The sequence below is a fragment of the Medicago sativa genome, chromosome 4 (assembly GCF_051527215.1).
Source record: "Medicago sativa cultivar Bolivia chromosome 4, Bolivia_mono, whole genome shotgun sequence".
Lineage (NCBI taxonomy): Eukaryota > Viridiplantae > Streptophyta > Magnoliopsida > Fabales > Fabaceae > Medicago > Medicago sativa.
The window spans coordinates 36,214,359-36,239,436 of record NC_140752.1 but is presented as its reverse complement, the minus strand read 5'-3'; the positions used below and the strand labels follow the sequence as shown (position 1 = coordinate 36,239,436).

General features: G+C 32.9%; 2 protein-coding genes across 4 annotated transcripts; both read left to right on the top strand.

The window, feature by feature from the left end:
* The first annotated feature begins 223 nt into the window (after positions 1-223).
* Positions 224-3,907, top strand: LOC146929078 (transcription initiation factor TFIID subunit 11-like). Its single transcript, XM_085701158.1, has 4 exons — positions 224-621; positions 724-811; positions 3,233-3,332; positions 3,510-3,907. Exons 1-4 carry the CDS (start codon positions 254-256, stop codon positions 3,635-3,637), a joined length of 684 nt encoding a protein of 227 aa, XP_085557284.1. The 5' UTR covers positions 224-253; the 3' UTR covers positions 3,638-3,907.
* Positions 3,908-13,854: 9,947 nt separating this feature from the next.
* LOC146929077 (uncharacterized) lies at positions 13,855-24,095 on the top strand. 3 transcript variants are annotated; one of them, XM_085701161.1, is made up of 16 exons: positions 13,855-13,991; positions 14,856-14,933; positions 15,935-15,984; positions 16,117-16,170; positions 16,344-16,396; positions 17,028-17,100; positions 17,457-17,518; positions 17,871-17,939; positions 18,564-18,669; positions 20,427-20,491; positions 20,669-20,769; positions 21,570-21,665; positions 22,752-22,819; positions 22,965-23,010; positions 23,610-23,692; positions 23,794-23,855. In XM_085701161.1, the coding sequence occupies exons 1-15, from the start codon at positions 13,869-13,871 to the stop codon at positions 23,688-23,690; spliced, it is 1,125 nt and encodes a 374-aa protein (XP_085557287.1). In that variant the 5' UTR covers positions 13,855-13,868; the 3' UTR covers positions 23,691-23,692; positions 23,794-23,855. The 3 variants fall into 3 exon arrangements, 2 of the variants coding, with proteins under 2 accessions (XP_085557287.1, XP_085557289.1); XR_015005958.1 differs by lacking the exon at positions 22,752-22,819 and having other exon boundaries at positions 23,610-23,691; positions 23,794-24,095; XM_085701163.1 differs by lacking the exon at positions 22,752-22,819 and having other exon boundaries at positions 23,610-24,095.
* The last annotated feature ends 983 nt before the right edge of the window (positions 24,096-25,078 follow it).

Sequence of the window (25,078 nt, the reverse complement as noted above, 5' to 3'; positions counted from 1 at the left end):
GGAGAAAACAGGAGGTAATTTTACTGGAGAGGATCCTCTCCCGGTTTGAATCCTCCATATAACATTGAAACTCTGATTAAATTAATTTAAATATTTATTTAATTAATTCATACTTAACAAATAAAATAAATAAATAATTAAAACATAATTAAGGAAATGTTACTATTAATAGCAACTTTAAAAATAGTAAAGACTCTCATTTGTTGACAAATGGCAAACTTGCCAAAGAACTAACCTTGCTTTATTATTATGTATGTATAGATATACCCCAGCGAGAGTTTCACTTCCAATAACAACTTTCCAACAGAATCGATCAAGATCAAGAATGAAGCAATCAATGGATCCATTGGAAGCTGCATTCGAAGAATCACCACCAGATTCTCCAATCAAAACCGAACCAGAACCCGTAAACCCAAATTCCAATTCCTTGATTTCACTACCCTCTCACATCCATCATGAACAACAACACGTTCACGTGGAAAACTCAATCTCAAATAACACCAAGAATAATAATAGTAATAAAGATGATGAAGAAGATGAAGAAGAAGATGAAGATAATATGGATGTTGAACTCGCTAAGTTTCGTGCTGTTGGTGATCCTCACAAAATGGCTAAGATGCAGTTTGTTACTAATTTCATTATTTTCTTCAATTTCATGTTATTTTTCTTATCATATTACAAACCCTAATTTTTTTGTTGTTTTTTTTTCTTGTTGATACGTAGTTCTATTCTGTCACCATTCACTGATGAACAAATGAGTCGTTATGAGTCATTTCGTAGGGCTGTATTCCAAAAAGCAAAAATGACACGGGTAAGTTTATTATCTTTTGTTCACTTTTACTATTTTGTTTTTTCTTATATAATCATGGTTTTAAATTGCGGTTTCGGTCGTGGCAATTTCGATCATTGTAGTTGCTGCGACGTGCATTGTGCATTGCAGCTGTTGCTGTGTTAAATAATTTTAAATTTTTACTAACAATATAAATTGTCACCGTCGTGCCATGACACTGTTTAAAGTGGCACCACCTTACCCACCATAGCAGAGTCTCAATTTCCCCTGTAGATACCGATTAGGAGGTGCTTGAGATACACAATTTGAGAGACCGTTAGAGTAAAGATTTTTTTATTAGATCTAAAACAAATTGGGATTTGGGGTTCTAAATTTTAATTTTTGGTGAGAAGGTTCGAACCAACATGGCCGAAACCGTGTTATGCAGTTACGATGCAGCCATACACGTGATTGAAGATAACACTACACTTGCGGTACAATGTTGTTGTGAAGGTTACCGCAACAACAATATTGTGGTCGTAATTATGGTTGCGGACCACAATTTGAAACAATTTTTTCTACCTCTGTCTTATCTATGTGATTTTGTATTTGGTTGCCACTTAGCACTGTAATGCTGCAAACCCTTAAAAATATTCCCTTGCTAACAAACCTGGAAACCTTTCATATGACTGTGGAAAATAGTTAAGAAACAATGCTATATAAAGTAAGTGATATGATGTATGAAAAGTAAAAATTACTGAAGTTCTTAGATTATATTCATAGTACAACAGCTAAAACTTTTCATAGCCATTTGAAGGGTTATTGTCATCATTCTACAGCAAAAGTTGCAACATATTAGTAACCGTTTTGAATTAAAACCAGAGTTAAAAGTTCATATAAATTATAATATTATACTTATTCCTCGTCTAGATGCACCAGCATTGGCAATTAGGAAAATGTCTAAAGAACTTAGTTAGTAGTAGTATTAGACAGCTTATAAAAATCAAACCAAATAAATAAGATAGCATTAAAAATGATAAAAGGAAGCCAACATATTGTAAATAATAATATGCATCTTATCAAAACATAAAACAATGTAAACGAACGATGCAGGTTAAAGATGATGGTGTATCAGATAGAAAGAGCATATAAGCAAGAAAGTGATTTTTTTTGATTAAAATCAATAAGTAGAAATGAAGATAAAATGCAAGTAACAGAGAAAGAATGGAAACCGCGACGTCAATGTAAATAAGTGTTGCTTAATAGCAGCTATAGAGCTATTGCTTACCGGAATTTGAACAAATTACAATTGTTCCAAAATACACTATTTAGTCCAAAATATTGTGAAATAGAGGCTATAGGTTGCTATAGCACTATTGCGTAGTGGAAATTGAATGAATCACTATTTCCGTGATTCGCAATTGACAACACCGATGTAAATGCACACATACTATGTATCAGATATAGGGCTGTAGAATAATTGGTGTTAATAGTTCAGGTTTAGCTTGGTTTTGTTGAGTGGATTAAATGTTCATTGTGTATATTTGAGTTTTTGAGGTTAGAGAATGAGTTTTAAATAAAAGAGCTTTCAGGTTCGATGGTTCTTAGAGGAAACTAATGAAACTAACAATTGTCTTTAAGACCTGGTTGTTTTGATTTTGGCCATGAGGATAGTAAAGTGATAAAAGCATTGATTGTTATATTGATTTGTTATGATGGGGCCAATAATATCAATCATTGATTATTCATCAATGATCAATATTACTTTAAACTCTAAAGTTACTTGCTCACTGTGGAAAAGTCCTATGTGTTTGTTTTATTTACATTCTGTTGTGGGAAATTGAAAATAAATCAGTGAACAACTTCTTCCCAGAATATAAAACAAACACATTATTAGGTGATTTCATGTTTAATCTCTTTATTACTTGATGCTCGGCTAGGCTGATACTGTGTCCTTCAACATGAAATCATGAATTGACCTTCAACATTCTGTTTTCTTTTCTCCCAAACTGATTAGAGCAAAAATTAATTATAATGTCAGGACTCGAATGATCCCTATACCATCGTAGACGCATAACTCTGTCAAATATGAAATTTTTAAATGTTGAGTTCAGATTATTTATAAAGAGCTACAATTCGTTTTGGATCTTCTCTGGTTTTGGAAAACAGAATACAGTTTTTTGCGTCCACATGATCGGTTATTTATATGGTAGGGATCCCATGGTTTTTTCCCATTGCATATATTTGCTTAAGCTAAATTTATTCACGCGTTCTCCTTGTATATTAGTCAACCATGGTTTCTGTCAAGTTAGTTTGTGCATTGATGCTGCTTTTGAACTCATGTGCTTCTACAGTAGATTGCAGATTCCCATTTTTACACTTCAATTTGCATGAATAATTTACGTTATGGTGTGATAAGATTGCTCACAAGTTTCCTATTCTCTCTTCGTTGCCTCAAAGCAGGTATTAGCAAACATCATTGGGACCCAGACAGTCTCTCAGCCAATTACGATTGTAGTATCAGGGATTGCAAAAATGTTTGTGGGTGAAGTTGTGGAAACAGGTAGATTAATTTATAGTTTCCCTTTACAAACATGACACGCTTTCTTTTAAAATAAATAAATTAGAATTAGAAAACCGCAAATGATTATAGGATAGTAAATACTCCTGCACATAGTGTTTCCAAGGTAAAATTGTTGCAGTGCATTGTTTCCATTAGTCAAAGTTATTATTTTTGCAGCTAGAACAATTATGAAGGAAAGGAGGGAATCTGGACCGATTCGGCCAACACATCTGAGAGAAGCATATAGACGACTAAAGCTTGAGGGAAAAGCCTTTAAGAAAACAGTCCCGAGGCTCTTTCGGTAATTGACCAAATATGATTTTTTTGGATCATATCATTGGTTTGCAACAGTGACTTGCCTACATGAATTTTTTTTGATCCTGATGTCCAGATCTTATCAAATTAATTGGAATGAGATTTTTTTTCTTTCTTTTTAGTTGTGTCAGATATCAAAATTCAATTCTTTTACTGTATTATAATCTACTACCTTTTCCTTCATCAACTTGTAACCATAGAAAGTTCTTACAAACAATAAATTCGAGTATACACTGACATATTTTATATTTTATGTTGAACTTCGCTATTTTCTGTTTTTCAATGGAAGATCATTGTGCAAGGATCAAAGGAATGCAATTTGTCTGAATTTTTCTTCTAAAGTAGTTAGATGGATGCTACTAATTTATGGCTTGAATCAACAGGAAGTAAATTCAATTTTATTACATATGCAAGTTTAATGATTGCACAAAATTTTCAACTTGGTATGCTTATGCTCAGCACAATCTTTGCAACTTATACTCAATTAATTATTGTTGAAAATTCTCTACTGCATTAAGAAACTGGAAAGCCTGATTGGAGGCATTGTGACTGCATATTCAACTGCACTTCTCTTCTGTGTCTTGCTTTCAATTTCAACAACTTTACTGGCACAATCCCATCAAAGTTCAAACATAGGGAATCTAATGTTTCATTACACAGATTGCAGGATTTGATATTAAGCAAAAATAAGTTAAAAGTTGGTGTAATTGGTTCAAATTTTGGACCAAATATACCGCTAGATACTTCTTAGTCAAAAAACAAAAAGTAGTACTAGAATTAATATTCTTAGATTTACAAGGTATATTGATGGATTTACTACAAGGACTAAGCAAAGTAAAAACATGTTAACTGACATGAACATGAGATGAGATTTGCACTTCTTAAAGACCATCACAATGTTCACCCCGAACCAATCATCTGCTAGGTTTTCAGATCCTTTACAACACATTTGTAAGTGAAAGCTGAACTGTGCAAGATAAAGATTGATACAATATAGAAACATAGATAAGGTTGACTTTGAAATTCGGAGAATACAAAACATTAGTGATGTATAAATGAGGAGAGAATTGTATATTACCAGCTTGAGTAAACATGTAATATCCTGCTTGTCAGTATCGGTATATTACCCGTTGATCGTGCCAGAGGAATTAAATTCATGGAAAGTAAGTTAATGGATAATATTTTATGAGATGTCAGCTTTATACGGGAAAAGTATCGGAGTCGTTTTAAACACGCTTGATGCAAGGGCATAATTGTAATTTCATGTGGAAAGGATATTTATTTGTGTTGGGCATAAAATATCTCATTTCCTTCTTATCTTTCTCTCTCTATGTTGGATAGAATTTTCTTCCTTCTCTCTTCTCTTCTCTCACGCCACCTCCTTCCTTCTTCTCCACCAATCTTTCTTAAAGTTTCATCCTTCCATGGTAAGCTTTTATACTATGTTTCCTTGTGATCTCTTGAGCTTAAGGAAGCTTGGTTTAAGTTTGGTTTCTTTATTTCTCCTCTCAAGAAGTTAGGGTTTTGGTTATGTTGGAAGTGGAAGTTTGATCTTGTGCAAGATGTGGTTCCTCCATGAACAAAGAAGATGGCTTTAAGTTGAATTCATGAGCTAAGGCTATGGTTGTTGGTTCAACAAAGAACTTAGGGTTTGAGGATGGAGTGATAAGTTGAAAGAGAAAACTTAAAGATTTATAACCAACAAGGATCATGATGCTTTGGATTGCAAGAAAATAACAAGATTGAGATGGTTTGAGCCAAGGAAAAGCAAGTGATCAAGAGCTAGGGTTTTGAGGTGTGAAATGGAAGTGATGCTTGGGAGCTAAAGAATCTTGTGCAACTTTGTTTAGGTGAGTTCCATAGATAGTTTTCCCACCCTTTGGGATCATGATTATGCCATGCTAGAATATTATGAGAACTATGATAATTCTAGGGTTTATATGTAATATGTTTAGTTCCCCTTTTTAGCCATGCTTGCTATACTTGCCAATACTTGCCATGTAAATGTTTTACAAGTTTCCTATGACCTCTAAGAGTCATATCATGCTTAGAGACACTTGGTTTGAGGATTTTGGGTCAAAAATACCATTTTTAAGTGTTCTGGACTGTCATAACTCGTCGGGGAGAGCTATTACTCGCCACAGCGAGTAGAAAGGAGCAGAACCAGTGTATTGCTCACCTCCTACTCGCCATGGCGAGCAGCTGCTCGCCTCCCACAAGGAATTACTCGCCTAGGCGAGCAAGTGGTGCCTTCAGGTGCTGCTTGCTCGTTTCAGGCAGTTTCGGTGTTTTTCGTTCCGGACTTTCTCGTCCAGTCTTTTATAAAAGTAAACCCCTCAAACCAAGGTCCTAAATGATAATCAATGAAAACAAGATTTTTATGATAAAGAGATAATTATTAAGCATGTTATTAAGGCATGGCATATGAGAGAATCATGTCATGAATCGGGTAACAAGTTATTCATTAAGCTAGGGAAAACTAGAGCCTCGACGTAGTTGTCGAGAACTAGCTAGTTAGCTAGAATCCTTAGAATGATAAGATGCAAAGTATAAACTCTTCGCACATGATCAAGAGTGATATAGCAAGCATGTTAAGTCGTGGTTTGATTAGTTAATCTCTCCTACATGATTAAGATTGTACAAGCATGAACAAGTATGAAATTTACCGCTAATCGGATCGATCAAGGTTCCGAGGTAAACATGTAAGCATGATTAGGTTTATCCTACATGAACGACAAGACCATGATTAATATAATGTAGGTGGCATGTCTCTTGCTATCCACGCCAGGGGGATACAAGGGGTTCTCATTATGAGAACGATTCAAACCGTAAGGGACCCGCATGTCACCGAGTAAACAAGATGTAGGTGTTCGTGTCTCTTGTTATCCACATCAGGGGGATATGAGAGGTTCTCGACTCAAGGGGAACGGTTCAAGTCGTAAGGGACCCGCACGACACCGAGGGAGTCCGATGTACGTACATCGGTCATGATGGGATTGTTCTCGGGGTTACTCCACCCGGGGCTCTCCGTAAAATGAATCAAGATAATGATTGTTTGTTCAACGCTAACTTAATGAATGAACTTATGTACGACCATGCATGTTATTTTTATGATTATGTTCATGATTATGTAAGAATGATTCCATGCACGATTAAGTTCAAGAACAAGAGCATTAGATGCTATAAGACAAGTACAAGACATGGAATAGAGCAAGTAAAGTATGCTATACCGGTGACGACCTTAGGTTTCCCTAATCGTCCAGTTTAGAATCGTGCCATGATCATGATATGCTTAGGCCTTGATACGTAGAGCGTATTCTTGGCAATGCGGTTTTAGATTCCCTCTCGACCGCCATGACACGTATAGGAAGTGAAGCCTATAACATGTGAGATGAACCTATGACGGGTCTAGTATGCACTACCGTCTAGGAAAGTATGACCACACACGTATAATCAACCGTCAGATTGTATTGTAGACACGTGGTGACTGTAGGTTTCCCTTGAGGTTACCTATAGCCTAGGATTCAGGGGAACTAAATGAGACATTATGTCTCATCCCAATCCTTATTTGTTTCAGATAAACAGGTTGGATGGCACGCTAGTAGCTGAGTGGATGTTTCAACAAGTGGTCGTTCGTGCCGCAGCAGGATGCTATGGATTTCAAGGACGTATTTATTATACCTTGGAAAAGATGAGTAGTATTATCTTTGTACGAACGCATGTTGTTGTAAATAATATTCATTCGAAGTTTTATTGTTGTATATTTTAATGTATCCAGTACTAAAACTTAACGCACGTGCTAGACTTTCTAGATACGTCTAGTATGGGTGTTACATTTGGTATCAAAGCAGGTCGATTCAGATCGTGCCTTGGGTCATTAAATTACAACTAAGGTAGTGGGGCCATTGGGTTCCAGGTGGATGTTCTAGTTGTTGTTGTTAGCTGAGCCTGATCAACTCAATTTAACATTCGACGATTAGAACGGATGCCTGAGAGCTGAATAGGACCCAGGAGGAACGAAGTATGTGATGAGGAAGTTTGATCGTGCCAGAAGGTGGCCGGTGAACTTAGCAAGTAGAAGTGTGAATCCTCCGGGAATGTAAGGCAATGTTAAGAAGAAATGTTCCGACAATGTCGGGTAAGAAGTTAATGATACTTCGTGTACCCGTAAGTGAAGAAGTTGGATATATATATATATATATATATATATATATATATATATATATATATCTAAGCATGACGGAAAGTTTCGGTAAGAGTTGTTTTTGGAAAGGGTTTATGATATTTTGGAATGTCAATACAAGGTTACAAGATAGGGAGAAGTCGACATATGTTGACGGAGTTAGCATGCTCTCAGGAATAGCAATATATGAATAAAGTTAAGGACATGTATGTTCGGAAAGTTGCGTAAGTGGCAACGTAATGAGGTAAGCTATTCGTAGTGGAGGAAGTTAAGGATTCAAGAGAAAGTTTTATGTTATCAGGATTAAGGCATTGATTTCCGATGTTAATGAATATACAACAATAAAACTACATGTTAATGAAATTGTGAATAAAAAATAGCGAAAAATATGTATTCAATTTTTTATTATACTAAAATAGACCCGTAGTACTATTTTTTTGGAAGTGTGTTAGATTATTATTTTTTTTTGCAAGATTATTAAGAAATAAAAAAAATAATATTGAAGGAGTAAAGTGTAGATTTTAAGATAAGATGGGAGGGTAATGTAATTCAAGCTTCTCTTAGGGGAGGGGAGTGAAATTTTTTCTAATATGTTTTGAATAAGAGGGGAGGGGAGTGTATATTTTAACATAAAAGGAGAGGAGAGTGTAATTCAAGCATCTTTGAGGGCAGAGGAGTGTAATTTACTCTTTATATTTTTCAACAATGTAAATTAAATAGAGATTTTTTTAGAAAGGCTCGTTTGTTACATATTAAAATAAAAGTGATTTTCACATAAAATAATTTAGAGATTATTTTTTAGAGATTTTATGAAAAATCAGAATCTATTTTGTGTTTGTTTACCGTAGTAAAAATCACTTTTTTAAAATAATAATTTAGTTTGTTTGGATACAACTATATAAAAGCGATTTTTTGTTACAAAATTAGTTTAGAGATTATATTTTAGAGATTATATGAAAAATCAGAATCTATTTTGCGTTTGTTCACTGTAATAAAAATCACTTTTTTTAAACAAATAATCTAGTTTGTTTGGATACAACTATATAAAAGGGATTTTTTGTTACAAAATTAGTTCAATCTTTTAAATTATATTTTCTCTCTCCTCTAAAAAAAATCTATTTTATTTTAAGCTGCTCCTAACAGCTTCTCATTTGAAGCTGTTTTTAGATTATTTTTAGATTCTGATTTTTTTAAAAATCTGTAACAAACGGATGCAAAACTCTTAAAAGTGATTATTTGTTTAAAAAAAGTGATTTTTTTCTTAAAAAATCTATAACAAACGGGCTCTAAATTATTTTATATCAAAATCACTTTTATTTTAATCCGTAACAAATGGGCCCTCAATCTTTAGATCCATATTTTCTCTCTCCTCTAAAAAAAATCTATTTTTTGAGAATCTGCTCTCAATAGCTTATCATTTGAAGCTGTTTTTAGATTTTGATTTTTTACAAATATGTAACAAACGGATGCAATATCCTTAAAAGTGATTATTTTCTTAAAAAAGTGATTTTTTTTCCTAAAAAAAGCTATAACAAACGGGCTCATAAATGCATATTAAAAAGAAATAAATACTGGAATTCTGCTCTTTACCCAAACGGTTATGCTCATTCCCAAAGTAAAAGTCCAAAATGCCCCTACGCAACTTAACTTGCGTCGCGTGAGTTAACATGCACTAGTTAGAAAATAAACGCAACTTAAGTCACGCTGCGTGACTTAAGTCACGTTGCGTGCTGTTATTAGCCCAGGTAGAACCTTATTCTGCCTCATTTTCTAACACAACACACTCAAATCTCAATTCTCTCTCAAATTACTCAACTCAAAAATTCCTTCAACTTCAAATCAAACAACACTACAACAACAAGAACAAGTAAGCTTTCACTTAAATTATGTTGGTATGATAGATTTTTTTTGTTAATCTAGAATTTGTTAGGTTTATTGTTTTGTTAAAATTTTAATTTTTTATGCTAGAAATGATAGAATGCTACATGCAAATGACTTATAGTGCTTAATTGTTATGATGTTTAGATGTTTGCATGATTATGTTAGATTTTTTACACTTAGATTAGATTTTTTTAGATTTAGGGTTTGTTGCATTTTTTTTTTTTGCAATATATGATACAATGTTACATGCAAATGAGTAATATTGCTTAATTATTTAGATGTTTGCATGTTTATGTTGTAGTTATAATTTTTAGGGTTTATGTATAATATGCACACCAAATGTTTGATGAAATGTTTGAATGAGTTTTTCATTGATTGTGCTTAATTTCTTATTGTGTAGATTTGAAGCAATGGTCGGGTGGATCGACGTTCATGCACAATTCAACGGCAGAGAACCTCAAAGGTTGAAGGTTCGGTGCCTTGATGTAACATTAAGAGGTCTCAAGGATCAACTAAATGAATTCAACCAAGGAGTCAACCGCAGAGACACAAGGAAGGTGCAAAATGTTCGGTATAAACGTCCAAAGCTCGATGAGGGGAGAGTATCATTCACTTGGGTGGAGTTAAAGAACGACGAAAACGTGACGAGCATGTTTTGGGAGCACACCAAGTTCCAGTGGATCGATATGCGGGTGACGTTGCTGAGATCAACTGAAGATATCATCAATAGCTTGATTCCGCCAGAAGATCGTCATTAGTTAGGGTAAGGTGCATTCCAACTACAACATTTGTCTTACCTCTGAAATGGGGTAATTCAAATTTGTCAAACGGCGAGGACTCAAGCATTTCGCTCGACATTCATGTTTTTCCTTTGAAAAGATTAAATTCTTGTTAGGCTGGTTTAGATGAAGGTATTAGGTGTCATGGAATGGACCTCATTTCGTTGGCACTTGGATACCATCATCTAAAGCAAGCCTAACAAAAATTTATTCTTTTCAAAGGAAAGCATGAATGTCGAGCGAAATGCTTGAGTCATGTTGTTTGGCAAGTTTGAATTTACCCCATTTCAGAGGTAAGACAATTGTTGTAGTTGGAATGCACATTCCAACTACAACAATTGTCTTACACTGGATGAGGCAATTCAAACTTGTTAATCGGCATGACTCCAACATTCGATGAGCATGTTGAACGATGGTATTCAAGTGTCAAGGAATGGACCTCATTTCGTTGGCACTTGAATACCATCATTCGAGATGCTGATCGTATGTTGGAGTCCTGCGGCTTAGCAAGTTTGAATTTGCCCCATTCAGTGGTAAGATAATTGTTGCAGTTGGAAGGTACATTCCGGAATTTAATGTAATTGTTGACATAAATGTCGTTTATGTATATTTTATTCGAAATCACGCTATCACATTTTTTATTCGAAATCACGCTATCGCAATATTTATTCGAAATCACGCTATCGCAATTTTTATTCGAAATCACGCTATCGCAATTTTTATTCAAATTCACGCTATCACAATTTTTATTCGAATTCACGCTGAATTTATTCTAATTGATTTATTTAGTCTTATTCGAATTTATTATCTTATTAGAATTTATTAATTCAATACGCAATCGTAAAATAAATGCAACAATTAACAAAAATAAAGAAACAAAAATAATGGATATAAAATATCATTTTATTAATATAATTCTTATTACATTTACAATGGGGTAAAACTAAATCTGCGAAAAAATAAAAACCACCAGAAAACATATCTTCCTGGGGTAAAACTAAAAGTAAACCACAAGAAAACCAACCTCGTTGGGGTAAAACTAAATCTGCACATTTAGTTTTACCCAATGTGGTTCTTTTTCCAATAAAGCTGCTCACTACTTATCTTTTCCCCAGTATTCCCACTACTTATCATTCTTTCTCTTTTTACACCAAAATAAAGAAGGAAAAAAAGAAGGAAAGGAAGAAGATTCATAGGGGGAGAGAGTGAGAATGAGAGATGGTGTGAGGAAATGGGGAAGTTTAGGGGTGTATTTATAGGGGAGATTGTAACATAGGTTATATCTACCATAAATAGGGTCAAAAAACGTGTAAAAACTTAACAAAAACGTGTCAAATCAATTAAAATACATTGAACAAAGTAAAAAAAAACGTGTTCTTGAGCCCAGGATTAACACTAGCGTGAGTTAACTCACGCACAGGTTAACACTAGCGTATGTTAAGTCACGCTACGTGACTTAACATGCGTTAGTGTAATATGAACGTGACTTAAATCACGCACAACTTAGCACTAGCGTGAGTTAACTCACGCTAGTTGGGCCGGTGGTCACAACTCAAGAACACGTTTGTTGGACTTTGGTCGGTTATTAAACCATGGTTTTATTGAGTTTTACACGTTTTTTTTTACTGTTTTTTGACTGCATTTAGTGCATATAAAACCTATGCACTAAATAATTTTCAATTAGGCCTTTTTAGGCCTTTTTTTTGTTACATTTAAGGACTTTATTCTAAATTAATTTATTAACTTTATTCAAAATTATTTTGTTTACATTAATCTAAATTATTTTCTTAACTTTATTCTAAATTATTTTGTTAACATTATTCTGAAATTATTTTGTTTACATTAATCTAAATTATTTTCTTAACTTTATTCTAAATTAATTTATTAACTTCATTCTAAACTATTATGTTTACATTAATCTAAATTATTTTCTTAACTTTATTCTAAATTATTTTATTAACATTATTCTGAAATTATTTTGTTAACATTATTCTAAATTATTGATTCGATATTATTCTTTAAATAAATACAAATATAAATAAAAGTAAATGAACTAAATTAATATTTATTCATTAAATTTAAATACAACATTAGAAACTAAAAGCAAATATAAAATAAATGAACAAAATTGACGCATATAATAATATCTCATTTTATTAATAATTCATACATTACAATAATTCATACAATAATTTTGAACTTATTCACTAAGAGCCCGTTTGTTATAGCTTTTTTAAGAAAAAATCACTTTTTTTAAAAAGATAATCACTTTTAAGAGTTTTGCATCCGTTTGTTACAAATTTTTTAAAAAATCAGAATCTAAAAATAATCTAAAAACAGCTTCAAATGAGAAGCTGTTAAGAGTAGCTTCTCAAAAAATAGATTTTTTTTAGAGGAGAGAGAAAATATGATTTAAAAGATTGAACTAATTTTGTAACAAAAAATCCCTTTTATATAGTTGTATCCAAACAAACTAGATTATTTGTTTAAAAAAAGTGATTTTTATTACGGTAAACAAATGCAAAATAGATTCTGATTTTTCACAAAATCTCTAAGATATAATCTCTAAATTATTTTATGTCAAAATCACTTTTATTTTAATCCATAACAAACGGGCCCTAATTCTACTTATTTTCTCCTTGGGGTAAAAAGTGATCAATCTTCGTGGGGTAAAATAGTGAGCAGCCTTCTTGGGGAAAATACATCATCAATCCTTGGGCTAAAGTTAAATCTGATTTTTTTTTACCACAAGAAGTTCTTTTTACTTATGGTAAAAAGTTTCTGCGGTTAAAAAAGCAGATTAAAATTATCCCAAGGGTCGATCACTTCCTCAAGTCGGCTATTCACTATTTTACTCGGACGAATTTTGATCACTTTTTACCCCAAAGAGAATATTGAAAAAAAAAACAAAGAAAGAAGAGAATTAGAGGGAGAGAGTGGGAGGAGATAATGTGAGGAATATGGGAAGTATGTGAGGGTATTTATAGGTACAAATGGAAACCTAGGTTGTATCTAACTTAAATGTGGTCAAAAAACGTGTAAAATAGTGTAAAAAAACGTGTGGATTGAATGTTGAAAAACTGACCACAGACCAAAAAACGTTTGTTCTTCAATTCTGACCACCGGCCAACTAGCGTGAGTTAAGCTGCGCTAGTGCTAAGTTGTGCGTGACTTAAGTCACGTTCATAGTACACTAACGCAAGTTAAGTTGCGTAGGGGTATTTTGAACTTTTATTTTGGGAATGAGCAAAACCGTTTGGGTAAAGAGCAGAATTCTAAATACAGTCTCTCTCAATTTTTTTTTATTTATAGTAACAGAGTTTACCGAGTATTATACATTGAGTTTCCGTGCCGTGTCGTCTTCAATTTCAAACTTGAATGATTGCTATTCGCATGTTGAACTCGTCTCCATTCCCGCCCCCTGTTCCTCAAAACGCAGTCGTTCCCCGCCATACTATGTCTTCCTACTCCACCGTCTCAATTCCCTTCTCTCACCTTCAAGTAACACCTCTCTCTCTCTCTCTCTCTCTCTCTCTCTCTCTCTCTCTCTCTCGTTTATAGTTATGCTCTGACTTGTTTCGCTTTCTCCCAACTACTATTGATTCTTACTTGAACCTATAATTTGAAGATTTTGAAACAAATTTGAAGCTATAATTCTTACTTGAAACAGATTTGAAGATTTTGATTCTAAATTTGATTTTTGGTGTATGTTTCGTGCAGTGATGAAAACTGATTTTGAGTGAATTGATTCTGTAAAATTGATTTCGGCTGTGTTTGGAAACATAAAAGTGAGTTGAATTTAAATTTGTCTGAGAATCAATTATAAAATCAAAAGTAGTTACAGATTCTGTTTTCAAGAAGAAATCAGTTCTAGAGGCAAAATCAACTGTACTAGAAAGAAACCAAATATGTCAGAATCGATTCTACACCTCCATAATCAATTTTGGTCATTTTAGAAGTGGAACCAAACATTCTGGCAAGAATAATTGATTTTGAATGAATTGCTTCAGTAAAATTGATTCTGACTAAAACTGAATTGAAAATGAAGTGATTTATGTTTGAACAAATGGGAGTTGAATAATAATTTTGAGTGTAAAAATCAATTTTAGAATCAGAATCTGCTATTTCTAGCTTCTAGTAGAATCAATTATGGAGGAAAAATCAATTATACTTTAGAGGAACCAAACATGTGAAAATCAATTCTACACCTCTAGAATCAATTCACTGGAACTCAATTTTTGTCACCACTGAACCAATTATTGATACTTGGTTGGTTTGGTGTTTGACTATGGCAGTCAATTTTTATCTGTGTGACTATATAGTTTTTGATTATTGATTATATTCTTCTGAAATTTATTGTGACAGGATAAGAACCACGACTTGTCATTGAAGATCGAAGAAGGTTTTGGACCTAATGGTTTGGGGATTCTATCAGTCACTGATGTATGTGCATTTTTTCATTTTCATTTGTTTGTATTTTTGTTAGAATTATTACTGATGAATCACAATTGCAATTTTTGTTTTTTAGGGAGGAATGAATTGAATTTGTTTATTGGATAAGCTACGGTTGAATAAATTTAATTTTTAATTTTGTTTGTTAGTTAGTGTTTGCATGTAAAGTTGAATCAAGTCTTTGAACCTTAATCAAACTAGGAAATGCTGCGATCAATTTTTGACACATTCATGCATTGAGTTTATCCGTGGCTGGTTGATCGAGATCCAACAGTCCAAATTCCAATGCAGTTTATAAAGTTTTAAAATAGGAAAATACCGAGCTTGAAATTTGGAGTGTTCGATCTTGATATAAGGACCAGGGATGTGCCAACTTCATGAATGTGTGAAACTTTTGACTGTAGGCTAACCTAGTCCATTTCAGGTGGGTTTCAGGTACCAAATGATTAAAAGCTGTTAAAAATGGCTTTATTAGGGCGGGTTCGGTTGCCCAAAATTAAATCTAGTAGTGCCCAAACCCGCCCGATCCAAGTATTTAGAAAGTTTAAGTTCCCTCACATTGTTCAGCATTATGCCTGCAGCAAATTGTCCCATCAATAACCTAAATGTTAGCTTCTTTGGTTTGCTATTGGTGGATGATTTTGGATCGAATCCGACTGTAACCAATGTTCACACCTAAATTAAACTACGAAGAAAAGAGTCAAACATATGGCTAGGTTTTTTTTTTTGAACAATTTCAGAACTATCAAACTTATGGGAAGTTTCTCAGTTTGAACTTATATCTTGTGCTAGTTTGTATAATGGTTTCTGTTCTGAAAAATGACAGCAGAGTTAGGCGATGCCCATTTCTTGTCATTAGCTCTATCTTATCCTAAAAGTGATGATTGTAGATATGTTATAAAGCTTCAGAACTGGAAATTGATGGGTTTATTTTCTGGCTGTATGTACTACTATTTGTATTTTCATAATAACTTACTTGGAATTAATTATAGGTCCCAGGATACTCTTCGTTGCGCAGAAGTCTTTTGCATCTCGCACCAAGGTAAGTGTTTTGATATGCTATTTCTGCTTTTAGTCCTAGTAGTGATTGATGATCCTATCAGTAGAAATCTTTTGCATCTCGCACCAAGGTAAGTTGTTATTGATGATAACATTTTTCCTTTCTTTATGTCAGATTGGCAAATCTTCCTAAAGAAGTAAAAGATGATCTTGAAGATCCTAACAGTAGGTAACCTATCTTTTTTTAAAACTTCTTACTATTAAATTTTCACTTCCACTTAATTCCGCCATCGCATTATGCAGTTTAAAGTTTTTTGTTTTCCATCGGTCCAACGAACCTCACTTGTTATATATTATAACAGCAAATGACTTCTGATTCTTCTATTCACAATGAATTTGTAGATATAATATTGGCTGGAGCCATGGGAAAGAGAAACTTGAATCTGGCAAGCCTGGTAATTCTCTCATCTGTTGCGTATAATGAATTCTTTTTTGGTTTCTCTTTGGGAAACCTTAATTTGCTTTGCATTAGATTTTGATAATTCCTTCTCTCTCTCTCTCTCTCTCTCTCTCTCTCTCTCTCTCTCTTGTTTTTGTAACCTATGCTATATATTGGCTGATTTTATTTTGGATATGCATATTTATTTGACAATGTTGATGCCTTTTTAATTTCAAAGTACCTTTTACACTGTATTTTGAATTTTTGGTTTAATAGGACGCCTTACTCTGGGATTATTTGATTATTTTTTGGTTTAATAGGACCTCTTTGGGTCATTGAAGATTATTTGATTATTTCACAAGTATATTATGCTTACCATTGGTATAGGAGAAAAAAGAAGTGTAATTTGAGATGCTCAAGTGGTGCTCTCGAAATGACTTTCTGACAGAGAGTTCTTCATATCACAATAATAAATCTGAACTGTAATAAAAGAAAGTGACTTCAACTATATATTACATCTAATTTGTATATGTTATTTTGCAAATTCTAATACTTTGCTGCATGAATGCATTTTGGTAAATCAGTTAGTTATTTACATTTTTAAGTGAGGCCGGTTTCATTTATCGACTTTTTTCTTATGAGTGCAGATTTATTAAAAGGATCTTTCTATGCCAATCCCATACTTGATACGCCTACGACAGATAAATCTTTGATACAACGGTAAAGTAGATGAGGACACTTGATTTGTTTAAAAAACTTTAGTTGTTTCTTGCTGTAGGTGTTTTTTTTATCTTGTATATGGATATAAATATTATTGAGCAATTCTTTCTATCATTATTCAATTGTCACATAACTGAATTATACTGAGTTATCATCTCTGTCTAGAAGTTATCTTTTCTTATCGCTTGAAATAAATGTAGATGCATACCTGTAAAATTATATGTTACTCTTTATTGTGATTTATATATTTTATATGTTTCTTATTTTTTTATCATCATCAATTCTGTATTATACTGTTTGTGATTCGATATCTCTGATCATATCATTGCAATTCCTTGGATTTTGTGTGCCTGTAGGTACCCATCATATTGTGGATCAAATATATGGCCCAAAAGCACATTACCAGAACTTGAATTGGGTACACCCTGAAGCCTAAATTGACTTTGCATTTGCAGTGCTTTTTTCTTGTATTGGGGATATAGATTTCTGTGTTTATTATCTGTTTTCTTTCCTTGGCTTTTACACGAATGAGCATGCAGTTGCTATGCCTGTGCACATATAGGCATCCAACCATGCTGTTTGATTTTGTATACCCGTTGTCAGTTTTTGTCTCTTTACATTACAAGTACACAGAAGATACTCAAAACTTTAAATAGATCATATCTAAATTTAACAGTAATAACTTGTCCCAGATTATTTGATCTTTATGTTTTGTTGGATAGTAACATGATTGGTTACATGTATACTGTTCTTTTGTTTCTGGCATGTAGCTTTCAAAGCACTTGGGAAGCTGATATTTGATGTTGGATTGATGGTGGCATATCACTGTGATCAATATGGTATGGCATCTATTGTTATTTGTATGGCATTAGACAAAGGCATTTCTAACTGGCGTTACCCTAGCTTTTTATTTATACATGCTGTAACTTGTTGGAAGTGGACCAATTAATTTTTCCTGAGGACGGTAATTATTTGGCCTATTTTGAATATTGACTAATACATTTATTCTGATATTGAGGTGGTTCTTATACTGTTAATGCTCTAAATAATTTTAGGTAGATTTCGAATGAGTTTGGGCTAGTGATTATTCTATCTTGAGAAAAGAACATCTGATTTATTTTTTACACAAGAAATATCTCTAGTGATTATTCTATCTTGGAAAGAAACATCTGATTTGGTTTTAGCCTTTAGGTGGATTATAATGCTCATCGAATTTTTATTGCCTTTTTTTATTATCTTACATTTCTCAGTATGCCAGGAATCATCTTTAAGTTTTAAAGTTAGCAAAGTTTCAGATTCATTAAGGCCGTAGGTACCTTATATGACTGGTGGTGCACTAAATCATGAGAAGAATGGCACCTGTCGCATTCTATTTTCTTGTTCATAACCAACTTTTTATACCTATAATTTTTCCCTCAGTCCTATTGCTTTTCTGATCAATGTTCACATTCAAAACTTGTCAGTATCCAAAGGAATGAAAATTCGTAAGGATGAAGGTCTGGAATCAATACTTAATCGCTCCCGCAGTCACAAAGGACGTTTGCTATATTACTTTCCTGCACAACAAGGGTAACTTTCTTTACAATGTGTCTTTTATTATTAGAAATTAGAAGATGTTAGACTTCCTATTAGGAAACGAAACTGAATGTGGCAGTTTCTATTACGTCAAGCAGTTGTTTTAGGGAAGTTATGTTTGAATATTAATTATCAATAGAGTCAGTTATATTTTCTCAAAAAAAAAAAAAAAAAAATAGAGTCAGTTATATGTTTTAAGGATAAATATTAGAAGGGCCAGACATAATAGAGGATTGTCTGGAAGTTATTGAGTGGTTATTGGGAGAGACCCAACTCTCAAGCATTTGGGAAAGGGAGAGGCCAAGGCTCTCGAAACCTTGGAGAACTTTTATGTTTGATTTATGTGTTATTCTCTGTACTTTAATTCTGTTTGTATCAATAAATATTATAAATTGTTCCAAATCTGTTTTGTGTTGAACCAATATCTATCAGAAAACTTTTATGATCATATCTTACATAACCAGCAAGCATATGTTTGTTGATTTACTAAAAGTATTTAGCGGAATCAATATGTGAACATTGTTGACTGGACTTTATTGATACAATTTATTTGATCTGTCTTTTTATTTGACCTTTTAAAGGTATACTACATTATTACGAAGTCAATTTCATTGAAAATTAATCACTCAAATTTCCCTCAAATTTCACTCAAATTCAACCCTAGATAATGGAGACTTGTTGTTTAAATTTAATCTTCCTTTACATTCAAATATCCTAATATGCAAGTTTCTTTGTTTTAATTTCATAAAAAAATATTTTGTTCTACTTTTCTAAAATGAAATTGATAATAATATGCACCGGACCTATGAGTTTGATATTAAAATTAAAATTTGACTTTATGATTTCTGGATAGTGTTTCCTTTTAGCCTTAGTGCAGGATTGAGCCTCTAAATTCACAATCACTCCCAAGCCTTAAAAGACTTAGGCTGTTACCAATTGAGCTACAAGCCTTGTTTCTACTTTTAACATTTTTTATTCACACAAGCTGTTAAAGCTCAAATATTAGCTCTTTTGAAATGCTGATATGATGACAGCAGAAGAACAGTTACATTTTGGACACCGCATTAAAACGCAAAATATGACCTGCAAGCAAAAATGTTTGATAAAATCAACACCTTCACTTTAATGATATTTAACTCTTGAAATACTGATACGATGGTAGCAGAAGAACTCAGAAACCATAATTTTAGGTAAATAAACTGTTTATTGTTGAATTGGAAATTGGTGAGCTCAAAGCTCTAAAATGGTTAAAACAGAGAATGAGGGGAAAAACCAGAGTTCAATGAACTCCTAAACTATAGAGCAATCCTTCCTTACAGATTCTAACAACTTTCACAATGAGTTACACATTACCCTTCCCTCTTTTTTTTGGTGGTGGCCGGGGTTTGAACCCCGGACCTTGCATATATTTTTTCATTGTCCATACCAACTGAGCTAAGCTCTTCCCTCTCTATTATAACAGAAAAAGTCCCTAAAATTCCGGGATATCCCAACATTTATTCCCTCATCTTCTACAGCTTTGTAGAGGCTATACTTGTGTGAATTGGGCTCAATGATTGGGTCATCACACCTGTTGGACTCTGGAGCCCTATCAAGAACAATTACAGTTTATTTCTAATGATGTTTAGATTGTATTATAGCTTTCAAGTTTAATGTCATTATCCTTGAATTAAGAAAATATTTCTAGGCTATCCTTTAGTATATGACTGACAGTATATTAATATTAATAAGTTACACATGACTTGTTACAGAATCTCAGGTGGCAACTCGATGTCTTCTTGGTGTGGATGGCATACCGACAATGGTTCACTAACAGGTTATTAACGCATGTTTATTTGCATATCACATTGGTTCTGCTTTACTATATTTTCATGCTAGTCAAGTTGATTAGTGAACCCATGGATTTTAAAAACAAACTGTTTCTGAGAGTACTAATGTTGAATTTCTTCACATGACATAACTCTTGCAATGTTGATTTTGATTCTATATGTAGGTCTCACATGTGGTATATTTACAAGAGATGGTGTAGAAATACCTTGCCCTGACAGTACTGCTGGTCTTTACATCCGAACAAGAAATGATCAGATTGTCAAGGTACACATTCTTCTTCTGGAATTGCAAGTAACTGCAACATTAAAATATTTTCTTGGTTTATCTTTCATTCAAGTAGATGAATCCTTCTCTCCTTTATTATCAAACTTATAATATGCAGATTTTTATGTTGGTAAAATTATTGGTAAAATGTCTCCATTCTTTTGATAGTGTTCAATAGTGTTGAGAGTCCGAAATTTGATGAGATATGACCTTGAAATGTGTTTATAAGTGGGACGCATCTCTCATCCATCTTAAAAAGCCAGTTTTGTAGGGTTTAGTTAAACCTAACTTAAATTCTATGCAGTAGTTTGGACAGTAATTTTTTGGGGAAGTTTTTATTACATATTGATGCATTATATGTATCTGGTTAGGATGATTATTTTAGATCTATTGAAGTATGCTATTTTTTTATGGTCAATAGATATGTCAATTAAAATGACTGCAGTGTCATCACAGACCTTGTACTAATTGAATGAATCTCCTTTATGTCAGTATTCATCACAAGGACACATGATTTATTCATGGAATTTTAGGATTGCATTTTAGCTCTTTCCCTTATGCTTGGGGATGAATAAATTCAATATAACACATCAGCTGTGAGAAATAATGCTTGACCTTAAACAAGAAAGCATTTCATGGACCTTTTTTTTTCCTTTTTAAAAATAGCCCAAAGGAAACCGGCATTTGGAGGGTTTAAAATTGTAAAATCTGATATGGTATTCGTAAATGGTGTGAATATGATGCTTAGAACTTCTCTGAATTAGTACAATGCATTTTACTCATTGTATTTTCTCTTATAGGTTGTTTTTGGAGCAGATGATATAGCTTACCAAATTGGTGAAACTGCCGAAATACTTTCAGGAGGTACTCTTCGTGCAACACCTCATTGTGTTCAGGTAATTAATTTTTTTTATAAGAAGGCACATAACTTATTTCTCTATGTTTTGTGCTAGACTTGTAGCATTTTTTAGTGTCACCCTGTTGAATCAATTCTGTTTATATATTCTTCCTTCTTATTTTCTCTTTGACATCATTGGCTTCTTGTATTGTGCTCCATCATGCTTTTTATTGATGTCATAATTATATCTTAGTTTATTTTCTTCTAGTGATTGCTAGTGTTCTTATTTAATAGAAGGAATGCAGACAAGACACTATTATTGGTTAAAGACTTTGTTACTTGCATTCCTCTTATTAAAATGCTTTATAAGAGTCATGTCAGCATTGAAATATGAAGTGTTTTTCCTTGTTGCAAATTATTTGTTTCCTTTTCAAGTACTTGGATTCGGGTACTGGTGGTATTTTAATATTCGATGATGTTGGACAAGATTTTTTGGAGGCCTGCTCATTCATTGATAAATAGGTGCATAACACCTATTCTAATGGCTGTTCTGTGCATAACAAACTTGCTGTTCTGTGTGCGACAAACTTGTAATAAAAATATTCTCTATTATTATATGCTTTCCACTCTTGCTATACCAATGCCTCAAGGGTAGTTGTTAGCATTTTCCAACTTGTAAAATTTGATATATCAAATGTTTATTAATTTATTCATATTTATAAATGGATTACTAAATAAGTATCACCCTTAGTAAAAAAAAAAATTGTATGTCTAGTACTCTTTTCTAGTGTGCTTTCTTTGCTGTTGGCGGCAATCCAAAGCATGTCCAATGCCAAAGCAACATATTGTTTCTGTGGACTCAATGGATCAGATGTTGGCCCAAATTCACCACTTGTCACTCAGATCATAGCTTTACCTTGCCTGGATACTCTAATGAAGTTTTTTTTTACTCTTTACTGTGTTTTCTTTCTTGTTGGGTTCACATGTTTTGACCTAAAATATGAATGATATACTACTTTTAGTTTTCTTTCTTGTTGGGTTCACATGTTTTGACCTAAAATATGGATGATATACTACTTTTAGTGTTCTTTCTTGTTGGGTTCACATGTTTTGACCTAAAATATGGATGATATACTACTTTTAGGCTCCAAAAGGGGAGGAATCTTCTGATGTTGAACGCTCGACATTTGCATTATTCATGCAACCTGATTGGTATGTTCTATGAGAACAACTAGGCTGTTCTGTTGCTTAAATTTTGTTTAAAGTTGTCTTCAATCGTAGAATCACAAGTTAGCGTGAGGTCAATGATGAATATGATCTCAATCTATTATTGTATATTGATAATTTTTCTTTTCAGGGATGAAAAACTCAGTTTTCCCGAGGAGGTTCACATTCATAAAGAGGTTTGTGTATTCCTAAAAGTCATTATTGTTTTTCACATTCAGCCATTAGTTGCATGGACACTTCTGATTGAAGGCGGGTTCCGGTGTCCGAAACACACGACACGACACCGACACTTGTGATTACGTTGAATTATGTTATTTTCTCAAAATTTTACCGATGTCGACGTGTCCGTGTTAGTGTCTGTCCAATGCCGGTTACATAATGGATAAAAGATGATGTTATAAAACAGAAAAATAAAGAGACTTTGCAATTTCACATGTGACTTTTTTATTTGGAAGAAATAATCATAGTTTTCATAGAAGTACATATATGACAATAAAGTTCTTCATGCAGAGAATCTAGTTAGTCATTTAGGTATCTTGCATAACTTCTAAATTAATTGATGATAGGACCGTTGAATGATTTTTGTTTAACTAAACTACTAAAAATCCATCACAAACACAGAATTCTGAAATCCACGAAGATAGTTTTCTACATAACATTTCTCCTCATCTAGATAACAGACTATACCTTCTACCTCTTCATTTTATTAAATAGATAATCCACATTTCTTGTCAAAGAATGGGTTGAAATTTTCAATTTTTTTCTTTCTCTACAGCTTATTCCATCAAATGCTTCCCTTACTTATGGAGAGTATTCAGAGATGGTGCTTGACAAATACTACGACAAGAAACAGTAATGTATAAATTTTAGCTACTGATGTTGATTTGCAAGTCAAAAACAATGTTTTTTGGCATTTACTTTTGTTTCTAAGGTTTCTTTAACTCATGCTTATTTGCAAGGTCTCACCCTGGAAGTGATTGGTTGGAGCTTAGCCAATTTACTAACTGTTAATTCATGGGAGTTAAATGAAGTTGTGCAGAAGTGTCATGGCAATAGAATAAGAAATAGAAAATAATTTTTTTTACTTACGTCAAGTGGAAAAAAAAATAAAACTCGAAGGCCAAGAAAGGGCATTTTAATTAGGTTCATTAGATGTTAATTAAATTGTTACATTACTGTAAAATAAAATTAAATGTTACATCTATAAATATACTATATATAAAGAAAACTATCCCTTTCAACACTTTTGGGATAAACAAAATTTAGTATGGATTTTTTTGTTGTGATAAGAATTTGAACTTTATTCATGTTATACATCGAAAAAATATTGGAGTTTTAAAACTATGTCACGTGCACGTGCTACTAGGCTCTTTTATGGGATAAACAAATGTGGTTTTACTTTATACAAAATATGAAACACCTCTCATATGCTCGGAGGAGCTTATGTTAATCTATATATTTCATTCTAAAATTGGAAAAACATAAACAATTGGAACAAAATGTAATAATACTAGTGTGAGACAATATTTGATTCATAACTACATTAATGAAGTTTGACTTTAGTAATACTTGATTTTAAAACATAGGTTGATTTGATTTTTCAAAATGTGTCATCTTAGTGATAAGAGTTTGGCATTGTAATCACAAAGGACATGGTTAAAATCCCACTTGAGACAGTTCTAAATTTAGCCATTAGCTCCACCTTATTAAAAATAGTTTCCCTTTCCATTTTTTTTAACAAAATAAACTATTTTGATTAAAATATAAAAATTAACTAAGTTTTAATTTGATGGATCTATTTTTTCTTTCTTTCTTGGTCTTGTAGCCTATTGGGTGGAGCTCAAACATTTAAATGTGAAGAAGTGGGGTGTCTGGGGTTCTAACCCGGCCCCTGCATATATTATGCAATGTCCCTACCAATTGAGCTAAGCTCAGAGAGACTAATTTGATGGATCTTGAAACCCGAATTCAAGGTATGCAGAAATTATGTTATTTTTTTATAAAAAGGGAATTTATTTTAGGCACGCAATATAATATATGCACTAATTGATGTCGGAAAATGCAATTTTTTAATGCACAATTGAATGTCATATACCTTTTTTTTTTAAACTAGAATGACGCATTCTGCGTCATTCAAAATATATTAACCAAAAAGAAAAGGAAGTACAAAATGGAAAATATCCACTTTCTTGAAGAAGAAAAAAATTGTCTCCACAATTAAGAATATAAAAATTAAATAATATT

Coding starts and splice junctions, on each gene's coding strand:
- LOC146929077 (XM_085701161.1), top strand. CDS start 13,869: ATGATTGCTATTCGCATGTTGAACTCGTCTCCATTCCCGCCCCCTGTT. Junction 15,985..16,116: donor CTTTTGCATCTCGCACCAAG/GTAAGTGTTTTG, acceptor TCTTTATGTCAG/ATTGGCAAATCTTCCTAAAG. Junction 21,666..22,751: donor CAACACCTCATTGTGTTCAG/GTAATTAATTTT, acceptor TACTACTTTTAG/GCTCCAAAAGGGGAGGAATC.
- LOC146929078 (XM_085701158.1), top strand. CDS start 254: ATGTATAGATATACCCCAGCGAGAGTTTCACTTCCAATAACAACTTTC. Junction 622..723: donor CACAAAATGGCTAAGATGCA/GTTTGTTACTAA, acceptor GTTGATACGTAG/TTCTATTCTGTCACCATTCA. Junction 3,333..3,509: donor GGGTGAAGTTGTGGAAACAG/GTAGATTAATTT, acceptor TTATTTTTGCAG/CTAGAACAATTATGAAGGAA.